General features: G+C 37.1%; 1 protein-coding gene across 1 annotated transcript; it reads left to right on the forward strand.

The window, feature by feature from the left end:
* Nucleotides 1-11,362: 11,362 nt before the first annotated feature.
* Nucleotides 11,363-22,255, forward strand: LOC136209198 (light-mediated development protein DET1). The gene is made up of 12 exons (XM_066000597.1): nucleotides 11,363-11,702; nucleotides 11,860-11,969; nucleotides 13,478-13,896; nucleotides 13,995-14,223; nucleotides 14,528-14,632; nucleotides 17,879-17,947; nucleotides 18,456-18,512; nucleotides 19,700-19,780; nucleotides 20,476-20,640; nucleotides 20,751-20,846; nucleotides 21,409-21,508; nucleotides 21,726-22,255. The coding sequence occupies exons 2-12, from the start codon at nucleotides 11,898-11,900 to the stop codon at nucleotides 21,860-21,862; spliced, it is 1,530 nt and encodes a 509-aa protein (XP_065856669.1). The 5' UTR covers nucleotides 11,363-11,702; nucleotides 11,860-11,897; the 3' UTR covers nucleotides 21,863-22,255.
* Nucleotides 22,256-24,451: the final 2,196 nt, after the last annotated feature.

The raw sequence follows: 24,451 nt of genomic DNA on the forward strand, positions 1-24,451 counted from the left end.
TGAGGTTTGACATGCTTGATTTTTATGGCCCATAGTTGCGAAAGGCGAGCCGAGGCGAGGCGAGGCTCGCACATGAGGCGACAAAAGAATTAGAAAAACACAAAATAAAAAGAAAAACACAAAATAAAATCATAACTCAAATTGATTAGTTTAACTTCTAAAGTTGTAAAACACAAAAATTAAATCATTCATGCATATCTGAGATCATTTGAGTTCCCCGCCTTGACTTTTTGCACATACTTCTAATACTTATGAAAAGCCCGCAAAATTTAGGTAGCATAATACTTAAGAACTAATAACTAATAATAAACATAACAAAACTAATAATAAATCTGCACAACCCAGCAACAATTAATGATAAACTTGTAAAAAATTTAAATCATAAAAATTTCGGTAAAATAACACTTAGAACAAAAAGTAAGAGAAGAAGAAAAGAAACTAAGAAGATGGAAGAAATAGAAGTTAGTTTGTGAAAAAAAAGAAATAGAAGTTAAAACAGATAAGAGAAGAGAGAAAAGTAAAATTGTTGAAGTATGTACCTTTTAGATCAACGGTGTTGTTGGAAGAGTTGAAGTGAAGTTGTTCGAAGTGGATGAATTAAGCCTGGAGGAGATGGACTGATTAAAGTTGTTCCAATTTTTGACCTAAATATCACCTTAGGCCCCAAAGGCGGCTGCCTCTCGCTTAGAACCGCCTCTTGCTTGCGGTGGAAAGGCAGTCGCCTTTTGAATTTCGTCCGCCTTCCATTACAGAAGGCGGTGGCTTGATTGCTTGGGCAGCCTCTCGCCTTAGGCGATTGCCTCAATCGACTTTCATAACTAAGTTATGGCCTCTACCAATGTTTTCGAAACCGGACCACACTAGGCGGTTTGACCGGTTCGATTGCGTACCAGCAATGTGTCTGATTTGGTTCATGCTAAACTTTTATGTGCCTATCAAATTGAACGAAACCGTTTGAAGTGGCTGGGTTATCCGCAATCCCACTTGTTCCGGTTAAGCTGCTTGGTTCGATTTGATATATCTTGGCTTAATACATCATTTGCCCTCTGAACTTGTCCAAAAAGCTTGATTGGCTCCCTGAACTTTCAAAGTGTCCCAATAGCTCCCTGAACTTACATAAAATGTTCAGTTAGCCTCCTGAACTTACGTAAAATGTTCAGTTACCTCCTGAACTTACGTAAAATGTAATCATTTGATCACTCGGTCGTAAAAAAGTAAGTTAAATGCGGAAGATGTATTGTACGAGTCTTAAAAAAAATAAAACAACTAAAATCGAGGTATGCAGTTCTAATATTAGTGAAGACAAGTTGTATAGTTGAGCAAGTAATAACTTCATTTTTAATTTAATTTTTAATTATGTAATAACATTTTAAGACTCGTACAATACATATTCCGCATTTAACTTACTTTTTTGCGACCGAGTGATCAAATGATTACATTTTACGCAAGTTCAGGGGGCTAACTAAACATTTTTTGCAAGTTCAGGGGGCTATCGGGACGCTTTGAAAGTTCAGGGGGCCAATCAAGCTTTTTAGACAAGTTCAGGGGGCAAATGATGTATTAAGCCATATATCTTCACTATAAAATTGATGATGATGATAGCATAAAAGAATTAATAATGTTGATGTTGATAATTGGTTTATGGAAGAAATGTGTGATTTGTGTTTATTGTAATGTTGAATTGTTTATTAATTAATTTTAGTTTTGAATATTGTATTAGATTAATTTTTTATTTTTGATATATGATTCTTATGTTTAATTGATGTGAATTTTATTCTATTATATATATAAAGTCATCTAGTTCAATCAATTTGAGTCATCAGATGAATGCATTGACTTTTGATTCCGTAATTTAATAAATATAACATTCCATGCCATTTGGCATTGAATACATTTCGCATCCATTTTCAATACACTTTATGATGCGAACCATTTTTCATTGCTTTAAAACAAGTGAGCGACTATATACCGCCCCCTTATTCTGGTTCACCGCACCCTATTGACCATATTGCCCTTCTCATTATTTCAAACAAGAAATTTGAAAATTCCAAATCCTCTCTACTTTCTTTCAATTTTCAAAAAACCGAGCTAAAACGACATGGCACCAAAAGTAGGCAAGGGCAAAGGATACATGAGTATTACGATAAGTTTTTCCGTTAAAATAACACACGAAATCATGATTTTTGCCTCCGAAATCGGAGGCAAAAATCGCAGAAATCGCACCAGACGGGTGCGATTTACTTGTTCCACCTACGGTGGAACAAGTATGCGCCGTGCGTTCCACCATAAGGTGAAACGCGCGGCGCACGCGTTCCACCTACGGTGGAACAAGTATGCGTCGCGCGCCGCGCCCGTTTGGCCAACGGGCCAAACGTTTGCGGCGCACCAGTCGGCCCTATGGCCGACTGGTGCGCCGCACCTGTTTGACCCGTTGGCCAGGTGGTGTAAGCCACCCGCCCAGGCCAATAAACGGGCCAAATTTTGTTTTTTTTTAAAAAAAATTGTACGGACCGGGCGTAGGCAGACCCGAACACATAAAAAAAACGGTAAATTGAATATAATAAATAAATAATATTATAGGATGAGGCGGGATCTGACCGCAGACACACGTCTTCACCTCCTGTTACTGTATCTGCTCGGCGGGAGCGGACGGAGCAGCAGCGGTTCATGGCGGACGCCCGGAGGGCACATGCAGCACAGGCGGAGCGTGCTGAGGGACAGGATGAGGCGGCTGATATAGAGATGGACGGAGATGACTCTATGCCTCGTCCTAGTTCTGATACTATCCCCATACATCGTGGCGTCATGACGAGGGGTCGAGACGGACGATTTTCTTCTACCACGGGATCGTCTTCTGGTAAGAGAAATTTAAAAATCTGCTTATTTTTATTTGTTTTAATCGTGATTATTGGAAAATATACCAAAAATTTAATGTAAACCGTTTACTGTAATTTCAGGTAGCAGCAAGCGATCGAGGAGTGCTACAGAGGATGACTGGGTTGTGAAGGACCCCGTACCCGGGGGTCCATTTGATGGTGCTGTGATCCCGAGCTTTTTGGGACATGTTGCATGTGCTATCTGGGCCGGTCAGGATAGGGGCGTCCTTAGGTGTCATACCAGATCAGGGTATTGCTCGAAGCTGAGATTATGGTACAGTGGTTCTTCCAGGACGATTCAGTCGCGTATCGAGTCATCTGGCATGTTCCATTTACCTGGTATTATGCACAGTCACATAGATGCTGCTCTGATAACGGCATTTGTAGAGCGGTGGCAGCTAGACATGTCATCATTTCACATGTCGTTTGGCGAGATGACCATTTTGATGCATAATGTGTGGGAGATATTGCGCATCCCCGTAGATGGTGCCATGGTCACTGCTGATGCGAGTATTGATGAGCTTATGGAGTGCATGATGGATTTGTTTGGGATGACTCGGGTTGAGTTAGATGCCCGTCACTATGCCTCTAGTGGTATACGAGCCGCTTCCATCATGGAGCAGTGTAGAGGTGATCGGATTCCTGAGACCCAGGCTATCGCTTGGACGTGGCTGATGCTCGGTTCCATCTTGTTCGTAGACAAGAGTGGTGACCGCATCCGACCTTCTTGTCTGCTAGAGGTGCAGGACTCGGCAGCTAGAGCCGCTAGACTTTCTTGGGGATCGGCTGCACTACCATATCTATACCGTCATCTTGGTATTGCTAGCAGAGGAGATTGTGGGCAGATGACGGGTTGTATGACATTGCTCCAGTCCTAGATTTACGAGTATTTTCCTTGCTTCAGGCCACATCGAGAGGCAGTTACAGTTGACCCGGATCTTCCTAGGGCTTCGATGTGGCCATCTATATCGATGGAGAAGAGCGATGAGCGGCTGAGAGCATTTCGTGCCCGGCTTGATGTGTTGACGGCAGATGAGGTATAATTGCTATATAATTTTAAATACTGTTCAATTAAAACAAATTTGTATTACTTGTATGTGTTAATGTAATTTTATACATCTGTAGGTGATGTGGATGCCGTATGGCTCTGATGCCATTACTGAGACCCCCAGGACGCTATACGTTGGATGGATACGGTATCGGGATGTGATCGAGCCGTACATGTCGGGGAGATGCCTTCGACGGCTTGGATATGTGCAGACCATTCCTACAACGATATTGCAGCCTTCTAAGGCTGTGCGTCCGTGGACCAGTTTGAAATATCGTGTAGATGTGCCAGCTGTGATGGTGCAGGGTATTTGGGACTCTTTTCCCCAGTCTACCATCCTTATATTGTCTGTATTCACTCCAGCACGTACTCCATTAGATTGTGAGGATCAGTACATGCATTGGTACACCCGTCACTCACACCCTCGTCTACTTCCAGAGATTGTTGCACCCGGACTGACTGTTTATACTCGCTCGAACAGTGAGATTGTAAGTTATTTTTCGTTTTTCTTTACTGATCTACAAATGTGAAATGATATTTACTGAAGTGTGAAGTGATATTAACTTTGTTTTTTGTTCGTTACTTTTGACAGTGGGTTAGTCGATTAGCTACCTGGGGTGAAACTGTTTTGGATCACATGAGTCATCTGGACGAGGATGTTGCGATTGTACATAGGCAGTCGTTAGAGCAGATTATGGGTGATTGGCATTTGGCCAAGTGAGTTATGACTGTATTTTGAAGTATTTTAGTACTATTATGACTGAATTTGGTATTTTGATATTTTAGTTTTTTTTGTGGTACGCTTTATTATTATTGCAAATTTAAAAATACATTACCACGACATAAACTGAAAAAAATACATTACTATGACATAAACTGAAAAAAATACATTACAACGACATAAACTGAAAAAAATATATTACAACGACATAAACTGAAAACAAATACATTACAACGACATAAACTGAAAAAAAATACATTACCACGACATAAACTGAAAAAAAATACATTACCACGACATAAAATATTACATTAGTCACTATCTTCTTCGTACTCGTCAATGTTTGGTGAAGATGTCGCTTCTACACCTGACTGTATTGCAAGGTATATCTCTTTCTCCTCTGCAATATTCGTCTCATATTCCACAGGAAAAATGTTCCATGGAGCATTTCCTCTATTTCTTGGCCAAGCTCGTCCTGGAAGGTAATCGTTCTTTGAAGCGCTGATACTCTATAGTACTTGAACCTCTAATTTATAGCGATCCCAATTTTTCACGATCGAGTAAGGATAAGTTCGATGAACCTCATGAGAAATTTCAGACTCTGTCCATCTTAAAAAGATGATGGAGTTGAAATTTTTTCTAGGGATAATTCCCCTCTGATTATCACGCAATAGTCTGGCGAACATAGCTTTCCAGTCATCAATAGGCATAAACCATTTCAGAAATGTTTGAATATGACTAGGAATATTTCCTTCATTCAAACTGTTCAACCATTCCTCTAGAGCGAATTCAAATGACATGTAATGCATATAACATAAGAACCATACCATGTGTAGTGAGTATATTGGAAACTCACCAGCAGACGGAAGCTTGAAACAAAACATAAATGGAGTTTCAGGATGGAACATTTCTGGACTAACAAATGTCTCTCCATATACACGGATTGCATAGTATTGGTAATCAAGCATCTTCGCCGTGCAATCAGACTTACTCAAAGTTGACACTATGCTTTTCTCGGGAGGAAAATTAGGGAACACATTGGTAAAATCAGATGAAGCCATTGATAGTTGAGAGTTTTCGTTGAAATGAATTTAAAGAGTGAATGTGGATAACTGAAATAGAAAAATTGTTTAATTTTATAGATGGAAAATATAGCCGTTGGAATATATCCGTTTGAATATGGCCGTTATTCACCTGTAACATTACAAAACCATACAGAACCACACAAAATTCATCAGAATTCACCTGTAACATTACAGAACCATACAGAACCACACAGAATTCATCAGAATTCACCTGTAATATTACAGAACATACAGAACCACACAGAATTCATCAGAATTCACTTGTAACATTACAAAACCACACAGAATTCATCAGAATTCACTTGTAACATTACAGAACCATACAGAACCACACAGAATTCATCAGAATTCACCTGTAATATTACAGAACCACACAGAATTCATCAGAATTCACCTGTAATGTTATAGAACATACAGAACCACACAGAATTCATCAGAATTCACTTGTAACATTACAGAACCATATAGAACCACACAGAATTAACCTGTATTCACCTATAACATTACAAAACCATACAGAACCACACAGAATTCATCAGAATTCACCTGTAACATTATAGAACCATACAGAACCACACATAATTCATCAGAATTCACCTGTAACATTACAGAACCATACAGAACCACACAGAATTAATCTGTATTCACCTGTAACATTACAAAACCATACAGAACCACACAGAATTCATTAGAATTCACCTGTTACATTACAGAACCATACAGAACCACACAGAATTCATCAGAATTCACCTGTAACATTACAGAACCATACAGAACCACACATAATTCATCAGAATTCACCTGTAACATTACAGAACCATACAGAACCACACAGAATTAACCTGTATTCACCTGTAACATTACAAAACCATACAGAACCACACAGAATTCATCAGAATTCACCTGTAACATTACAGAACCATACAAAACCACACAGAATTCATCAGAATTCACCTGTAACATTACAGAACCATATAGAACCACACATAATTCATCAGAATTCACCTGTAACATTACAGAACCATACAGAACCACACAGAATTAACATGTAACATTACAAAACCATACAGAACCACACAGAATTCATCAGAATTCACCTGTAACATTACAGAACCATACAGGACCACACAGAATTCATCAGAATTCATTACAAAACCATACAGAACCAAATACTAATATCCCCTAAGTTTGGTCAATCTAGTCCATTGTACCACCCTATCTTGATAGAAGCGCTCCCATCCTACAACGCTTTGACTTCGGTGCAGAAACCACCAGTGTATTATAGGGGGCACCGGAAAGTTAGGCGATAAATTTAAACGTATGTAGTGAGGACAATGATTCCCTAAATGAGCTATACATATCTCATGTGCTGGTCTGGTAGCAGTGGATGCGGCATATAAGGGTAAGATAGTACCACACGACGCTAATGTGTCCCCACCCGAGAAGCCGAATAACATGATAGCAGTATTGTACATTGTAGCAACCGGCCATAAGTCATCCCAAACGAGCATCCAATAATCCCGCGTACAACCCGCACCGTCCCAACTTACACTATGAATAGCTGCATCAACACTTTCAACAAACACTCTTTGATACAGACAACGGTTAACAATTATTTCATTTCGAATGTGATGCCTAACTGTCTGCCACGCTTCTTCGCTACCAAAAATGTAACTTGCAACCGTACGGAAACCACAATTTCCATCACCTACAACGTCGTAGTATGATTCGACATATGGTTTAATTATGCCAACTATTTTATCGGCACGTACGAAGTCAGAACCATAATACGTTTTTCCATCTGCATTCATGTATATTAGTGTAAATGAACTATATATTGCAAAACATTCACAAAAAGAAGTTAGGTTTATAAAATAAACATTACCTGATGAGGCACCATTATGTACCGAGGATGAAGAGCTAATTCTGCCACTTCTACCACGACTCCTAGATGAACTATTAGAACGAGCCCGTCCACGACGAGTTTCATTGTATTCCTAAGAACTCGGCATACGTTTTGTGTATTGGCTCGTCTTAGGTCGTCCTCTGACGTGAATTTTGACATTGGGTTCAGTGTACTGAGCTTGATCTAGGTGTAGTTGATCATGGATAAGCATTGAAATATTACGCATTAGGGCTGAGTCACCGTTAGAGACCTCGTCCACTAAGGACTTAAAATATCGCTGATCCTCGTTCAGATCATTACACCCTGCATTTTCATCAGTGTGACCAGAATTGATTAAAAGTGTTCTCCAGAACACATGAACACTCTCAACACTGATCATTTCGTCCAGAACACAAGCTCGTTTCAGCTCGCATGCACATGGTATCTGATGCGAGGTTCTCAATACACAACCGCAACGCACGTCCACTTCGTGGCTCAACCCTCTCATGTGCTCTAACTCTTCATTCAGCAACTGCAGGCAGTAGTGAGAGACATTGAATACCAGGTTGTTTAATGGCCGTCCGGTGAAAGTGACTGCTTGACGAAGCCGGGACTGCTCAAGCATGTACTTGAGATGAAGATAAAATTACTATTACTTAGTGAAATGATACAGCCATAAATGCAAATTCCTAAATTGCAGTAGAACAAATTGCAAATACCTTATATTAGTTGCTTGTGATTCAATCTGCTTGTGAACCTTCTACCATACCGTGTCAAGGGAGCCAGTTGCCGTATTGAGCCATTGCTTTAGACTAGCATGTTCGCTCTCCACTCGACAAGAAGTTGTGATGCCAAAATGTAGGAACTCCTTTGTCCAAGCAACAACAAACTTCTCCTTATGCACCAACCACGTCTCCTCAACATACGAGATAAGATTTTTGTACATACTCATTTTATCCTTCATCATGCTAAGATTGGTCTCGTACTCCTTAGTGGTTAATGATTGAAATATTGTTCTCCATCTGCCATTCTTGAATTTAGGGGCAAGTCCTTTATCTCCCATGATTCTATACACCCGATCTTCCACATCCTTATTTATATGCCAAGTGCATAGCAAGTGCGCTGCTTGTGGAAAAACTTCTTTGATCGGCTTCAATAACCCAAGCTCCCTGTCACTAACAATAACGGTCGGGTTAAGATCAAAGCTATAATAGCCAGATCGAATCATGGAGAAGTTGAAGAAATGATAACTATCAACTATTTAATGGAAATGGGTGATGAAACGAATCAACAAATTTTGATAGAAATGCATACGAAATTGATGGATAAGAAATATAAACATAGTTCAGATACATTGGCCCATCTTCAGCCTTTGCAAAATCCAACGATAGCTACCTTCAGTCTCGTCTTTAACTATAGCATACGCTATCTTAAAGTTGTTATTGCAGGGCGTCATCCCCACAATCTCAACAAACGGCATTTTGTACTTGTTTGTTTTGTACGTTGAATCAATGCCGATGTACTAGTGGTAAGTCCTAAACATCTCAACTAACTCTGGATGTGCCATGAACACATGCGTTATCACACCTGAATCAGCCTGTGTGTAATTGACATATTTGTTCTCCACAGCAATATGGTAGAATTGACTAGCCAAGTCTCTACCTTCAAACCCGTCCTTCCTCATTTTGTCCCTGTAATTATATATGTGTTTAATTACAGAGTTGTCTTCTGGGTTTTTTTCTTTAACTGCTGCTAAAATGGCACAGGGCTTTGCTTGAGCTGAAGTCATATCACGCACAATTTGTTTAGATGCGATACTGAGCCCGCTCATCTGCCGACTTCCCTCTGGATACACACGCATTGTATGATTATGCATTCCAATTAACCCAGCCTTAGCTTGTATCCCCCATCCAGAAAGGTCTGTACGTTGATTGGCTTTAATCTGAAATTTACAGCGGCACGCTTTAGTTTTACTTTTTCTTATTGCAGGATCTTCATCAATTCTCACAACACCTCTATAGCGTTCACCCCGTGAACATCGCAACAGCTTCTGTTTACCCCCGTGTTTGTGCGAAGATATTACAATCTCAAACCCATTTTGAATAGCTATCTTTTTTGCCCAATCAATAGCATCTTGACACGTAGGGAAAACGGTATCCGTTATGAAACGCGAACTATAATCAATGCTATCGGGTGTCCAATCTTCTAACGGTACCTAAATATACAAAAAATGCATATTAGGTTATCATAATTTACATTAAAAATAATGCAAAATATAGTTCGGGGCAATTTCTCCCCCGTAAAAAAATAATTCGGGCCAATTTCGGCCGAAATGGCCTGAACGGGGGCCAATTTTGGCCGAAATGGCCTGAACGAGCAGGCTGCCCGTTCCTTAGGTGGAATGGGCAGCGCGTACCACTCGTTCCATCGGTGGAACGGGTGGCGCATACTGCCCGTTCCTTAGGTCGAACGGGTAGTTCATCCGTTCGACCTAAGGAACGGGCAGTATGCGCCACCCGTTCAGGCAAAATTCAACGGAAAAAAAATAAAAACTCAAAATTAACGTTTTTAATAATCGTAATATTACCTCGTGTTCGAAATCATTATCTTCGGGAATGCTTGGATCCATTTTTGTCAAATCCGGGATTTGTGCTCGGGAGAGAAAGGGAGAGAGAGTTTTTAAGGTTTTGGAACAAAAAAAATGAGAAGGGCAATATGGTCAAAAAGGTGCTGTGAACCGGAATTAGGATGCGGTATATAGCAATACCTTAAAACAAACATATAACTCAAAGGGACATGAAGTTTTACATTTGGTGAGTTGAGGGGACCAATAGGATGCATAATGTGAGTTGATGAGGTTAATCAATGTTAGTAGACACATAAATAAGGCACGAAGTATTACATTTGTTTAGCAATCTTGTATTTCACACTCAAAAGCTTGAAGCGTGTACAATTCAGATCAATTTTACCATGAGTTGCTAGGATTCAAATTATGAACCACTTGGTCTAAGAAATTTTATCATATATAATTTTATTATTGAATTTTCTTTTTTCCAAAACAAACCAAATTATAAGAGAAAAAAAATCAAAATAAATTAATCGATTTTAGTAAGTATTCAATTCGGTTGGATTTTATATAGGGATAATTTTAAATTAAACCCTATGATTATAAGTTTTTGCATATCGATACCTACAGGTTTTTATTATTACAAATCAAATCTTGTGGTTTGTCTTAGTAGAATAAAAAAAATATCTTTTTTTTGAAAGGCTTAAAAGACTGGCGTAACATATGTGTATTTTTAGAAAAAAAAAATGTTGACCCAAAACAAGTCGACTCTTTCTTCCTTCCCTCTTTTTTTTTAATTTTGGAATTTCCAGATGTAATTCAACATCCAGAAATTCCAGAATCCCATAATAAAAAAAAAAGAAAAGCAAAAAATAATTTTTCCCTAAAAGATAGAGTTATGACATTTGTCTTGATTTTGTTAACCGTACAAACCATATGGTTTGGTTTGTTACGAAAAAACCATAGGTATCGATCTAAAAAATGATGAAGCTACAGAGTTTAATTTGAAATTATCCATTTTTTTTTATATAATCATAGGTTTAAAAAAAACCTAAACCGAATCAAACCAAACCAATCGAACCGAACCCCTCCCTCTCATTCCCATTAAAACGCTGCGTTTTGGCTCTGGATGAAATTAAATCCTAATTTCTGTATCCACTACCCAGCTTGAACGGAACCCCTCCCTCTCATTCCCGTTAAAACGCTGTGTTTTGGCTCTGGATGAAATTAAATCCCAATTTCTGTATCCACTACCCAGCAAGCTGAGTAGCTCTGCGTCAGTATCTTTTTCCTCTCAAAACTCCCAAAATCCTAATTTCTCTAGTTCTCCTTCTTCACCATTCTGCAGTTTGAAGTTCGAAGTTCCAGTTCAGATTCTGGGCAAAATCCAGTTTATTATCCTCTTAATTAGGTGCCTGCTCAACCCTGCATCTCATATACCGAGTTTCAATCTTCATTCTGAATGAATCTGCTGCTAGGAGTGATTTGGTGCAACCGTCTGTCATTTAAAACCGAAGTTCGGTGAGTGCCTTAGCTGTTTAAGTAAACACCTAGTCTTAGCTTTTTCTACTATTCCCTAAAATTGATTCAGTTTCTGGGAAAAACTTGGGGTTCATTTATAAACTCATACTATAATTGCATAATATTGAATTTTACTAGTTTAATTTTTGGTTTGTAGGAAGAGGACCAATTAAAGTTGTTTGCTTGCCATTACTGATGTTCAGAAGCAGCAATGTTGCTTCCAGGATTTTTGAACGACAAATTTGCACTCCTCGTCCTGGGACCAATGTACTTCAACTTTTACACTCTTTTATGATGTTTCAGTTTTTCTTTTTCAAGCTGATGTGATCCCAGTGCCATTGGACGGTACGGAAACGGACTCCGGGAGCGTTTCCGCGCAACATAGCTAGTAAATAGATATGGAAAAGAAACGGAAATGAATGGAAACGGGAGCGTTTCCGTGCAACATAGTTGTAAATGGTTCTATCAATAATAAGGATGCCAGTGCTGATTTTGTGGAAGATTAAAGTAATTGGACTATATAGAGCACATCAATGTCATCCAGGATTACATCCCAAGCATTTTGTGATATAGCGTTTGGATCTTAAGTTGAAACTCGATAAAACATTATGACAAAGTTCTTCATTAGGCTTGTAGTTATATTTTGTGGTGCTTTAAATATGTTGGTTTTAAGTTTGCTTTTAAGGTGTTGTGTGGTAGAAAAAAACATGCCCATGAAATTATTTAACCTAGAAAAAGTATGAATAACATGAATGTATCAGAAGAACATATCTAATAAGTTGAAGGGCTGTCTAGAAATAGTATGGTCATTTCAAATGTAAACCTATTGATACATTAGCATAATCATTATATGGTAATACATTGGTGCTATCAATTTGCAAAATACCTTTGGAATTTTTCCGTTTCCGGTGACAAAAGTGCAGCTGCTTCAAATTTTACCTAGTTCTGGTTGTTTTTATATTCCAATTTCAGCCTTAAAGACCTGGAAATTGCTGCTATGCTGTGTTGGTTCTTGTGGCTTAATGGAAATTCTAAGGTTTGGAATAATTGTTCTACTCCTGCCCAGATCATGTTTAGTAATGCCACTGCTTTATTATCAAAATAGAAGCAAGTTCAGTCCATTTGGTCGATTTGGATCGCCCCTCCAACTGTCCCCTTAAAGCTTAATTTCAATGCAGCAGTTTTCACCCCCACTGGTTGCCTGGGTTTTCTTTTCGTGCTTAGGGACTGCCATGATCAGTTCATAGCTGGAAAAAATGGCCTCTTGCACGCCCCTTTGATCCTCTTTTGGCGGAAGCTTTAAGTTGGCTAAAAAATGTTGGCGCAAAGGCATCCTTTTGTAGTCTGATTCTCAACTTCTTGTTCATAGTTTTAAGGAGATGGACTCGCCCTTGGGTCTCATTATTGAAACTGTTCCCTTTGTCAAGAGATCAGCGAATCGTGTTGCTCATTTTTTAGCTAGAGCAGCAGATCAAACCACTAATGCTTTAGTTCTTAATTCTTAATGAATTTTCCGTTGGTTGTAAAAAAAGAAGAAGAGACAACTATGTGTCTGATGTGGTAAAAGGAATGCTAGTAGAAAGTATTTAGTTGCCTTTTAGTTAGAAACTATTTTGAACTTTCTGTGTTTTTCCCAATTCTGATTGATTTGGTTTATTTTTTGTTTTCCCTTTATTAATTTACATGCCTTTCTTTGTTAATGAATATAAAAACTACTAAAGCCATGTAACTATGATTTAATTCCAACTCTAAATCTTGAGGTTGTGTGGTTACAGGTTCATTCTGCTAGGCAATTTTACGAGAACTTAGTCCCAAGTTATACCATATATGATGTTGACTGCCCGGATAATTCATTCCGCAAATTCACAGATGATGGTCAATACCTTATCAGTTTTAGTAGAAATCACCAGGATTTGATTGTTTATAGACTGAAGTGGTTTTCATATTCATGCAAAGGAGAAGATTGTGATCTTCCCTCACGAGTAAAGAGGTTTGATAGCTTCTTCACCCAGCTATATAGTGTTACTCTTGCTAACAGCAATGAAGTTATCTGCAAAGATTTCTTCCTTTATGTGGAGAGTACCCAATTTGGTTTATTTGCTACGTCTACGGCACAATTTCATGATATGCCTGCAATTGGAGGAGCTATTCCGGGTGTCCCTTCCATAGAAAGGATAACTTTCCATCTTTTAAGGTGTGTACCAATTGTCATTTCAATAATATTTATAGAAAGTTGTTTATGAAAAGTTTATGTCGTTGTCCCAACTCTTATTTATTATAGTGTATAATTAGATTGGAAGATGGAGCAATTTTGGATGAGAAGGTCTTTCAGAATGATTTCGTTAATCTTGCCCATAATATGGGTGTCTTCTTATATGATGATTTACTTGCAATCGTATCCCTACGTTATCAAACAGTACACATTCTCCAAATTAGAGAATCTGGTAACCTTGTTGATGTACGTGCTATAGGTGCATATTGCAGAGAAGACGATGAGCTTTTTCTCAATTCTAACACCCAGGCGAGTAACATTTCGTTTTTAAGATTTCGAAATTAATTGAACCTTTGGCTCATTTATCTGTTATTACTATGGCACATACTTCACTAAGCATGACAAAGTTGTTTTATATTTGCTAGAAATAATTTGGCAAGACTTTTTCATTCTTATCCTTTTAAGGGTGAAAGTTACGAGTTGCAGTTTGCTACTAAATACTTGTTTTTTGGTATGGGAATCATAGAATTGACAATTGATTATGACCTGCTAATTGTAGTGCATAGCAACTAAAATGCATCAACAATCTTAGAATCGTGTTTTCAGTGTGCAGGATTCCCAGCCTAATTCAGACAACTCTTTTTTGAGCGGCATTAAACAACGGTTACTTTCGTTCATTTTTCGAGGAATATGGAATGAAGAAATAAATAAATCCATGGTTTGTTATCTGACTTTACTATCTTGCTTCACATGTTTGGTCTCAAAAATAACTTTTTTGTCATTGAATTGAAAGAATTTGAATAGGAGATTGTGTTTGTTAATGTGAGCTTTCTTTGATTGATTCATAACCCCAATGAAGTTTATGAAGTGGGATAAATATCATATTTATGTGTGGTATGGTATTAGGCCTTTGTTAATTGGGAAGTTATTTGGTTCCCTATATATGTGAGGCAATCCTCCCCTTTGAGGTGAGTTAGGCGTTTGTTTACATGGGATCAGAGCCTTGTATTTAGTATTGGGTCACCCATGAAAATTTGCTTCGCGCTCCAAATAGTTTTGTGCGTGAGAGGTGTGTTAAATATCCCACATTACTTAATTAGGGAGCTATATGACTCCTTATATATGTAAGTATATGACTCCTTATATATGTAAGGCAACCCTCCTCTTTTGGGGTGAGTTAGGTTTTTCTGTACAGACAAATTCTAGAAGGAAAAAAAAGTCTAGCAAATGTGAAAGCTACCAGTAGAAGCATTGATATAATTTCTGAAAATATGTTGGTGACCGTGGATAGACTACCACAAAAGATTAGCCACGAAGTACTTTAGTATGTATTCCAATAACCTTTCTATTGTCTGTAGAGGAAATTCTTGTGAGACATGAAATACCATACTCAGATGCATACCAGTGCTTTAAGTTTTATTTTTCTGGAAAATAAAAGGCTGCATTTCCAAGTACCTACATATAGGGCTCTAAATGAGTCAAGCCGCTGATAAGCGGCTCAACATTCGGATCGATGAAAGTTCGAACATGTTCAGTTTGATTTATAAGCGAGCCGAGTTTAAGCATAGCAAAACTCGGCTCGAAAGTTCGCGAGCAAGCTCACTTATAGGTTCATGAACAAGCTCGATTATAAGGTTCATGAACAGGCTCGTGAGGGAAATGTAAGGAAATGTAAAATTATGTAGTTTTGTGTGAAACTTTAGTTTTTTAGGTTTTAAAACTATGTAGTTTTATGTTAATAAAGAAACTTCAAATGAACATGATTAATGAGTTGTTCGTGAGGGAAGTTCATGAATAGAATTAACAATCTGCTCACGAGCGGCTCACAAACATGATGTTGAACTCAAGCTTGTCAATTTTGTGACAAGCTGAGCATGAGCAGGCCAAAGCTCGGGTTCGGCCCTACGTGTTACCATAGATGTGGTAGGGCATTTCATTTTTCTCTTTACGTTACATGCTTGTCACTTTAAATTTTGAGTTGAGTTCTGGTATTGCAGTGAGAGATATTTGGTTCTTCTAGTTTGGTTATAGTGTGAAAGGTGTGAGTTTTAGTGAGATACTATAAATTTTATGTACATTGTTTCAAATTTGTTTATGAGTTTTTTTACTTCTAAGGTTTGAGAATAGGTTTTTTAGGTAAATTACAATCATGGTCACGAACTTTTCTCATTTTCACAGTATGGCCACTAAACCTCAAGATGTAAAATAAAAGTCATTCAGTTTTACACTTTCTAACATTATGACCACTAAACTTCAATTAACGCCTCAAAATGATTGATGACGACCTCAAAATTGAACTGTCCAAGAATTAAAGATGTTTAGAACCACATTTACCATGGAACCCGTTTTTTATTTTCCAAAATCAGAATTTCCAAAGCTTTCTGTCTCTAAATATTCACTTTCTCTCTGTCAGCTATTAATATGAAATGGACCTTTAACTATTAGCTCGAGCTTTTAGTTCAATCGGTTCCTTGACATGGTATCAGAGCCAGTGTGACCAAGTGGTCCTGGGTTCGATTCCTGGCAACCCCATTTGTTGAGTTATTTGCAGGACATGGTAATATGGGCCTGTGTTGTCACGCTTCAAGCCCAAGTGTGCTTTCGCGTGTGGGGGTGTGTCAGCTATTAATATGAAGTGGACAAGTGGACCTTTAACTATCAGCTTGAGCTTTGAGCTAAATCGGTTCCATGACATGGTATCAGAGCCAGTGTGACCAAGTGGTCCTGGGTTCGATTCCTGGCAGCCCCATTTGTTGAGTTATTTGCAGGACATGGTAATATGGGTCTGTGTTGTCACGCTTCAAGCCCAAGTGTGCTTTCGCGTGTGGGGTGTGTCAGCTATTAATATGAAGTGGACCTTTAACTATCAGCTCGAGCTTTTAGTTCAGTCGGTTTCATGACACTCTCCTAGTCAAACAACGCTAAAAAAAATTTGAACTAAAGTTGCTTAGAATATCATCAATTCTTGGAATTTTTTGTTTTGAGGTCAGCAACGGTCATTTAAGGCGTTAATTGAAGTTTAGTGCCCATAATGTTAGAAAGTGTAAGATTAAGTGACTTTTATGTTAAGTTTTGAATTTTAGTGGCCGTACTGTGAAAATGAATAAATTTTAATGGCCATGGGTGTAATTTACCCTAAGTTTTTTCCTTTCATTTGGTTACGAGTTTTATTTGGATCGTGTAAGCTTTGAAGAACTCATTGCAGATTTGGATTCTTTTTTTCTTTGTTATTTTTACCATTTTCATCTCCTTTACTCTTAAGTGGTCAATTTCAAACCCAAAAAGAAGTGACTAACAAACATTTTTAAGTTTGGTAAAGACTAGCAGAATGACCATCTCAATGATGGAATTATATATATATATATAGGGTAAATTACAATCATGGCCCTTGAACTTTGCAATTACCTTCATTATGGCTCCTGAACTTCAAAAATGGACATTATGGACCTTGAACTTACACTTTCCTAACATAATGACTAAGTCAAAAAGACGGATGACGATCTCAAAATGGAGAAGTCCAAGAATTAAAGTTATTTAGAACCACATTTCTCATAATTATTTTTTATTTTCCAGATCACCATTTTCGGAACTTTCTTTCTCAAAACAACCATTTTCTAACAATAGTTAAATAACCTCAAAACCAAAAAATTCAAAAATTAAAATTGTTTCTTAGAATATCATTCCCATTAGCTCCACAATGAAGGGTTACCTAATGTTAATAGAGGTCGATATGTTAGGAAAGTGCAAAGTTTAGGAGCCATAATCTTGGATTTTTAATGAAAGTAAAAACAAAGTTCATGGGCCGGAAGTGTAATTTACCCTATATATTTATATATAAACTTCAAATCTGGTATTCAAGTAATGGGACTGATCAATTACTTGAATTAATCTGAAGCTGATATAGTAATCCACTCTTTTATTTATAGGAACTCACTGCTTTTAATACATTGCTTTGCTCCATCAGAGGGTTCAAGGCTTGAAGAAGAAATTCTATTTCCATTTTCAAGATTATGTTGACTTGATTATCTGGAAGGTGAGATGACTATTATTATTATTATTATTATTATTATAAGGCTTAATGCATATTTACACCCTTAAACCTGACAAGTTTTGCCTATTGGCACCCTAAACTTTTAAAATAACTTATCACACACTTATAGTTGGCACATTCGGACCTCTTGCACACAAAATTGTTGATCGGTCATCTTTGACAGATGATGTGGCATGTGTTCTTTTTCTATAGCACACACATGCCACATCATCTGTCAAAGATGACCGATCAACAATTTTGTGTGCAAGAGATCCGAATGTGCCTACTATAGGTGTGTGATAGGTTTTTAAAGCCAACTATAGGGGTTTGATGGGTTTTTAAAGCCAACTATAAGTGTGTGATGAGTTATTTTAAAAGTTCAGGGTGCTATAGGCAAAACTTGTTTAGTTTAAGGGTGTAAATATGCATTAAGCCTTATTATTATTTAATGATGCATTCAGCATGAAGAGAAACTAACTATTTGAGTATAATAACCATTGAATTTGAATAGGTACAATTCTTGGATCGACATCATCTGCTAATCAAGTTTGGTAGCGTAGATGGAGGGGTAAGTCCTTTTTCTTTCTTTTCAACACATGGTAAGATGGGTGTGTTGTTCATGTTTCAAGTCCAGTTGGCATTCGCGTGTGAGGTGTGTCAGATATTAATATGAATTGAGTCTTTAACTACAACTTAAGCTTTTGGTTCAATTGGTTCCATGATATGGTATCAGAGCCTCTTAGACCAAGTGGTGGAGGGTTCGATTCTTAGAGGGCATTCGCATGAGGGGGTTGTGTATTAGAAATTAATATAAAAGCTATTGTTGGGTCTTAACTATCAGCTTAAGCTGGTTTCATCACATGTGTGTGATCTTGCCTAGCTCTTAAATCCCCCAAGGTAGATTATAGGGATAAGGTATCAAAATAGCCTCAAGGTTTTTGCGGAGAGCTAATCTAGTCCTCATGTACAAAACAACGGGTTAATTGCACCAATGGTAATGAACTTTGGACTTAGTTTTGAAAAGGTCATCGAATTTCATTTTGTTTCAATAAAGTCATTGAACTTTCATTTTTATCTCAATGAAGCTATCTCGATTATTTCTAACAGAAAAAAACACCTGAATAGGGAAACGAAAACCATGCTGAAAATGATTGACTTATACGTATAACAAGACAGTCAGATAATAGCAAAAAAAATAAAAATTAAATGTATTATTTACTTAATTCAAATGCTTGAAACTGTCACACAGTATATATATATATATATATATATATTTAGCTGTCACGTGATACATAGCATATTTCTTTCCAACATGGTCACTATTCCAGTGATTTTTTCTGTCTGAATTGGTTGGAACGACTTTATTAAAATAAAAAGGTAAAGTTCAATGACTTTATTGAAACAAAATGAAGTTCATTTACCTTTTTGTAATTCACCCCAAACTTCAATGCAATTTCAATCCCAACTTTTGTGAAATGGCGCAATTGACACATGAAGCATGATTGTGCTAAATTTGCACTTTTCAGAAAACGTTAAGGCTTGAATCTGCATCTTCTGTTGCTGAAAAAAAAGTCATCTTGCATTAATGAGTCTTGAAATTGTTAGCTCGAGTAAACATTAGGCTTAAGATTCAATACGCCAAGGCTAAATCTGCTTCCCCAATAACTATAGGGTTAAATTTGCAACTTATCTCTAAAATTATTTTGTTTTGCCAAAGAAATTCTAGATAATAGTGATTATATACTTGTTGTTCAGGTGTCAAGAAGTGCTGAACACCATCCTTCATTTTTTGCTGTGTATAACATGGATACAACTGAAATTGTTGCTTTTTACCAGGTATTTATTTTGAGAATTATAATGACTGCTGTATGTTACTCCATCGTTATTTTTTATATGTGGTTTTTTTATTAAGATCAATACAAGATTAATGAGACTATCAAAATGACTAATTTACCCTTAATATTTCTCATCTAAATCTCTACTTTCTAAGTAAAAAAAATTATTTCTTAATTTTTATAGCCTAATTAGGATTATTTGCATTAATTGTTAAATCTCTGTTGCTATATAGGATAAGTACCAAAATGGCCTCAAGAAGGAGAGTGTCAATTTAGCCCCAACTTACAAAATAACACCATTTTGGCTCAACGTTTGTGAAATGGTTACCAATTTAGCCCTAGATACGGAACTTAGTACTAAATTAGTACCATTTCACAAATGTTGAGGCATCAAGTTCCGTTAGCAAAAGTTAAATTAGTACCATTTTACAAACGTTGAGACTAAAATGGTATTATTTTTACGTTGGGGCTAAATTGACACTTCCTTAAAAACCTAGAGGTCATTTTGATACCTTATCTCTACTGTAAATAAGGGTAAATTTGAGAAAATACTATCAAAAGTGCATTAATAATACAAAACCACATAAAATTGAACAAATTGAAAACCTTAAAACGACATGTAATAAATAAAAACCAGAGGGAGTATTATGTTAACTTTTTTCTGTTTCCTAACGTGCTCATTTCTACTTCACACAGAACACGTCAGATGAGCTCTATCTGTTGTTTGAACAGTTTTGTGACCATTTCTATGCTTCGTCAAGAAATTCATTGTACATGAATTTCATATCTTCTCATGCAAACAACATTCATGCTTATGAGCAATTGCAATCGATGAAAAATAAAGCTAGTGGTCTTTCGCAGGTTAAGTCTTGCCGTTCAAACTTTCATTTGGGAATTACATAATAGAATATTATTTCTCTAGTTGTATATGTCTCTCGTATCAAATCTAATTTGTCTATGAACTACTGCAGTTTGTGAAAAAGATGTTAACTTCTCTACCTTTTAGTTGTCAATCACTAAGTCCTTCTCCGTATTTTGACCAATCCCTCTTTCGGTTTGATGAAAAGGTTTGATTCTGATACTTTTGTTTTTCAATTAATCCTTATACTTATTATTTATTAAAGGCGATTTCTACGTGCAATTTACTTGTTAGAACAAGTTGACGATGACAGGATTAATATAGAAAAACGATATATTCTTATTAACAATGTGTATTACATTATCTATATGTGAAATACATCACAAAATGCAATTTGTTAATAAATGTATTTTGGAATCCATGGAAATGCTCAAACTAGGCTTCAGGTGACACTCTATTGTATGAACACCATTTGTTTAACAAACTATCTTGTAAGCCTTTCATTGTTGCGGGTAAAAACAATAGACTCGTGACAACTACGCTCCACAAAACGTGACCAGTAATGGGAGAGCAAGCAGGGTTAGTGGTGGGCCTCTATTGTTCCGTCGAATAGCATGACTACTTAAGTTTTCATCATTTATGCACTTCGCAATTTAAGCAACATGTTATACTCTCGATGTGTGCATTTTTGGCCAGACCTTTGCTTTTTAGCATATATTTTGTTTGTCGTGCCATCTAAAATCCACCATATATTTGCACTTTTATTGTAGCTCATATCTGCGACGGACCGACATAGGCCTTCAACGGACCATCCCATCAAGTTCATTTCGAGAAGGCAACCTTTTACTCTGAAATTCAAGATGAAGCCAGGTACTTCATATTTATTTATTTTTATCCATAATCATTTTGAACTGGAACGATCATAATACTTGTATCAGAATTGCTATGCTTAATTAGGTGTAATGTAGCTTTACAATGAACAAATCAAAATCGTATTTCAGTAGTTCCTTAGTAGTGCTTAGTTTTAGCTCATTCTGGTTGAGTATAAAGCTGGTCGAGTCTTATTTTGTTATGGTTTGACAATTAGGTCCTGAAGCTGGAAGTACAGATGGCCGAAACAAAAAAGTATCGTCCTTTCTATTTCATCCATTTTTGCCACTGGCTCTCTCCATTCAACAAACAATGTTCTTGCAGCCGTCGCTTAATATCCACTTCCGAGGATAATAACCAGTCAAACTCATTATTCGTGTTGTGAAATTTGGTTGGAATTGTGAGCAATGTGAAGTAGGGCTAAGTGTCTATCTTGGAGATACTAGTTTTGATTGAATATCCGAGGAAAAAGATTTAAAATTGTACCGAATTGTTGACTTTTTTTGCCAAAATCTGTCCAATATGGTCAAACAAAGATTCCAAATGCATCATACTGATATAGTTGTAGGCAAAGATTCCAATTTTATGTATCAAAATTGAGCAAAGCAGTGTAATAAATGTTAGATAGATATAGAATTTTAAAGGAGTTTGAGTGTGTTTATAAGGAACAATACAACATGTATGTATGTATGATAACTTCTTCTAGCTTCTCCTATTATGGTATCAAACTAGTATGAGTTTTGAGGAGTTGACTTGTGTTTAGGTACAACTCATGAATACTCCTAAAAAATAAAATTACGAATAGTAGTTGAGAATGTGGTAACTTCATTTCATATGTCGTACAAATAATATTAAACAAAAATTGGAATTTGATTAAAGGTAATTGGATTAAAGGCTCATATAATCAATGTAGATTAATTTTAGATATTTTAGATTATAAAATTTTTATGCAGTTTCCATTATGTGACCTCTATCTCCTCTTTGGAGATTTGTGGATCCAGTTCTAGAGGGCGAGGATCAGAGATATGCAGCTTGCACCTTTTGTGGTATGAGATTTCGTACATCTAACATTACTCGTTTAAGTTTCATCTGGATTTGGTTCGAGGGAAATGTATAATTGTGTGTAACAATATATCTCATGAAGCTTGGGTAATGGTATGATCATATGTATGTAAAATATATTTTAGATTATGTTAAGTGTTTTATTTGATAATTAAAGTATAAGATAATCGGATTATCTTAAAACTAATTACAAAATATTTATGGGATAATGGTGAGAGTTTTAAGGGAAAAAACTACTCACTCCCTGATAGGGGTTAAAACCCCTATCTTTAGGTACGGTTTTTAGGACGGTTTAGTTTAGTTTTCCTTCAATAAGTGAGCAATTCTCGTATTTTTATGCATGTGTGTGTTAATCAGATTTCGTATATGTTTTATTTACTTTTGTAGTTTGAGGTCGTTTTCTGATCGTTTTTGGGCAAATATTGCCAAATTAGCACGTATGTTAACTTTCAATTGTTTATTATAGCTAAATAATCCACCAAAAGTCGCACCAAATGGAGTTTTTACTCAAATCAAGCGATTGGTGGATCAATTTAGCCTCTGAACTAATGCCGTTTGGAGTTTATTTGCGTGTGCAGGTCAAAACATGAACAAGTTCAAGCAAAAATCGTGTCTCAGGGGCCCTCGACAGTCACTCGGAGCATCTGGGCACTTGTCGCTCGCCAAAGCTGGCCATTTTAGGCCAACTCAGCGAGCTGGCACTGCCAGTACGGCGAGGTGGCCCTCAGGGGCTAGCTTGCGCCGAACTGGCTGCTAGAGGCCAACTCGGCGAGCTGGCTCACCTAGCTCAGTGAGCTGGCCCTCAGGAATCAGTCTTTTGACTGATTCCCGGCCCTACGACACCACGACTCGACCCCAACTCTCCCACCTGCAACAGGAAACGAATTCGATTAGATTTGGAACTCAAACCGCAACTATAAATAGAACTTTTGTCAATGTAAATTAGATATCTTTCTTTTATTTGTAAAACCCTAGCTTTCCCCCTTAAAGAATCATCTCCATCTCTTCCATCTCTTTCATCCTCCATTGAAGAACACTCAAGCTCCGCTCCTTGAGGATTATTCAAGGTTCCATCCTTAAGTCCTAGGAAGACACCTGCAGTGGTAGACAGGTTCCCTGGAAGGGATTTTCTCACTCTTTTATATCTTGTTACCTCTTGATACAGTCTATGAATCCTAGGATCATTGTAACTTCGTGACAATTTTTCCATCTTTAATATTAATTCAAGTTTCGTGTTTGTTCAATTGTTTGTATGATTTAGTCTTTGTCTCATGCTTTTCTTAATTAGTTTAACTCATTCATAAATCCAAATACATAGTTGGCACATATTAAGACCTGAATCTGACATAGTTAGAGCCTGTAGGATTGACGACCCTGCGGAAGATTAAGCCCAAATTACTGAACCTTAGAGCTAGTTTCGGCCTTACAAGGGAATCACGCACTAGGAACCACAAAAGGATAAGTAGGGTTAATCGCCTTAGGCAAAAGCGACTTAGATTAGGTTATCAATTGATTAGCAAATTAGGTTGAATTCAATACTATCACATCATTCCACATTCCTTCGAGTAATTACATTATTGAAAGATCACCTGGGAGTAGAATAACTTAGCTAGGAGTAGATTAATATAGAAACAAAACCAAGCTTAAACCCCCCAAAGCCTAGATAACACTAGAAACTGAGTAGCTCGATACTTGTAGGAGTAAATCCTGTGGATTCGATACCTGGACTTGTCCAAATTATTACTTGATAACGACAGGGTACACTTATCGCTTAGTGAGTCTCAATTGAGCGACAGCTCGAGGCGCATCACTCCCCTATCCATATCCCTATCCTTAATCAGGTGTAATTTAACTTTACAATCAACAAATCAAAATCATATT

The sequence above is a fragment of the Euphorbia lathyris genome, chromosome 10 (assembly GCF_963576675.1).
Source record: "Euphorbia lathyris chromosome 10, ddEupLath1.1, whole genome shotgun sequence".
NCBI lineage: Eukaryota > Viridiplantae > Streptophyta > Magnoliopsida > Malpighiales > Euphorbiaceae > Euphorbia > Euphorbia lathyris.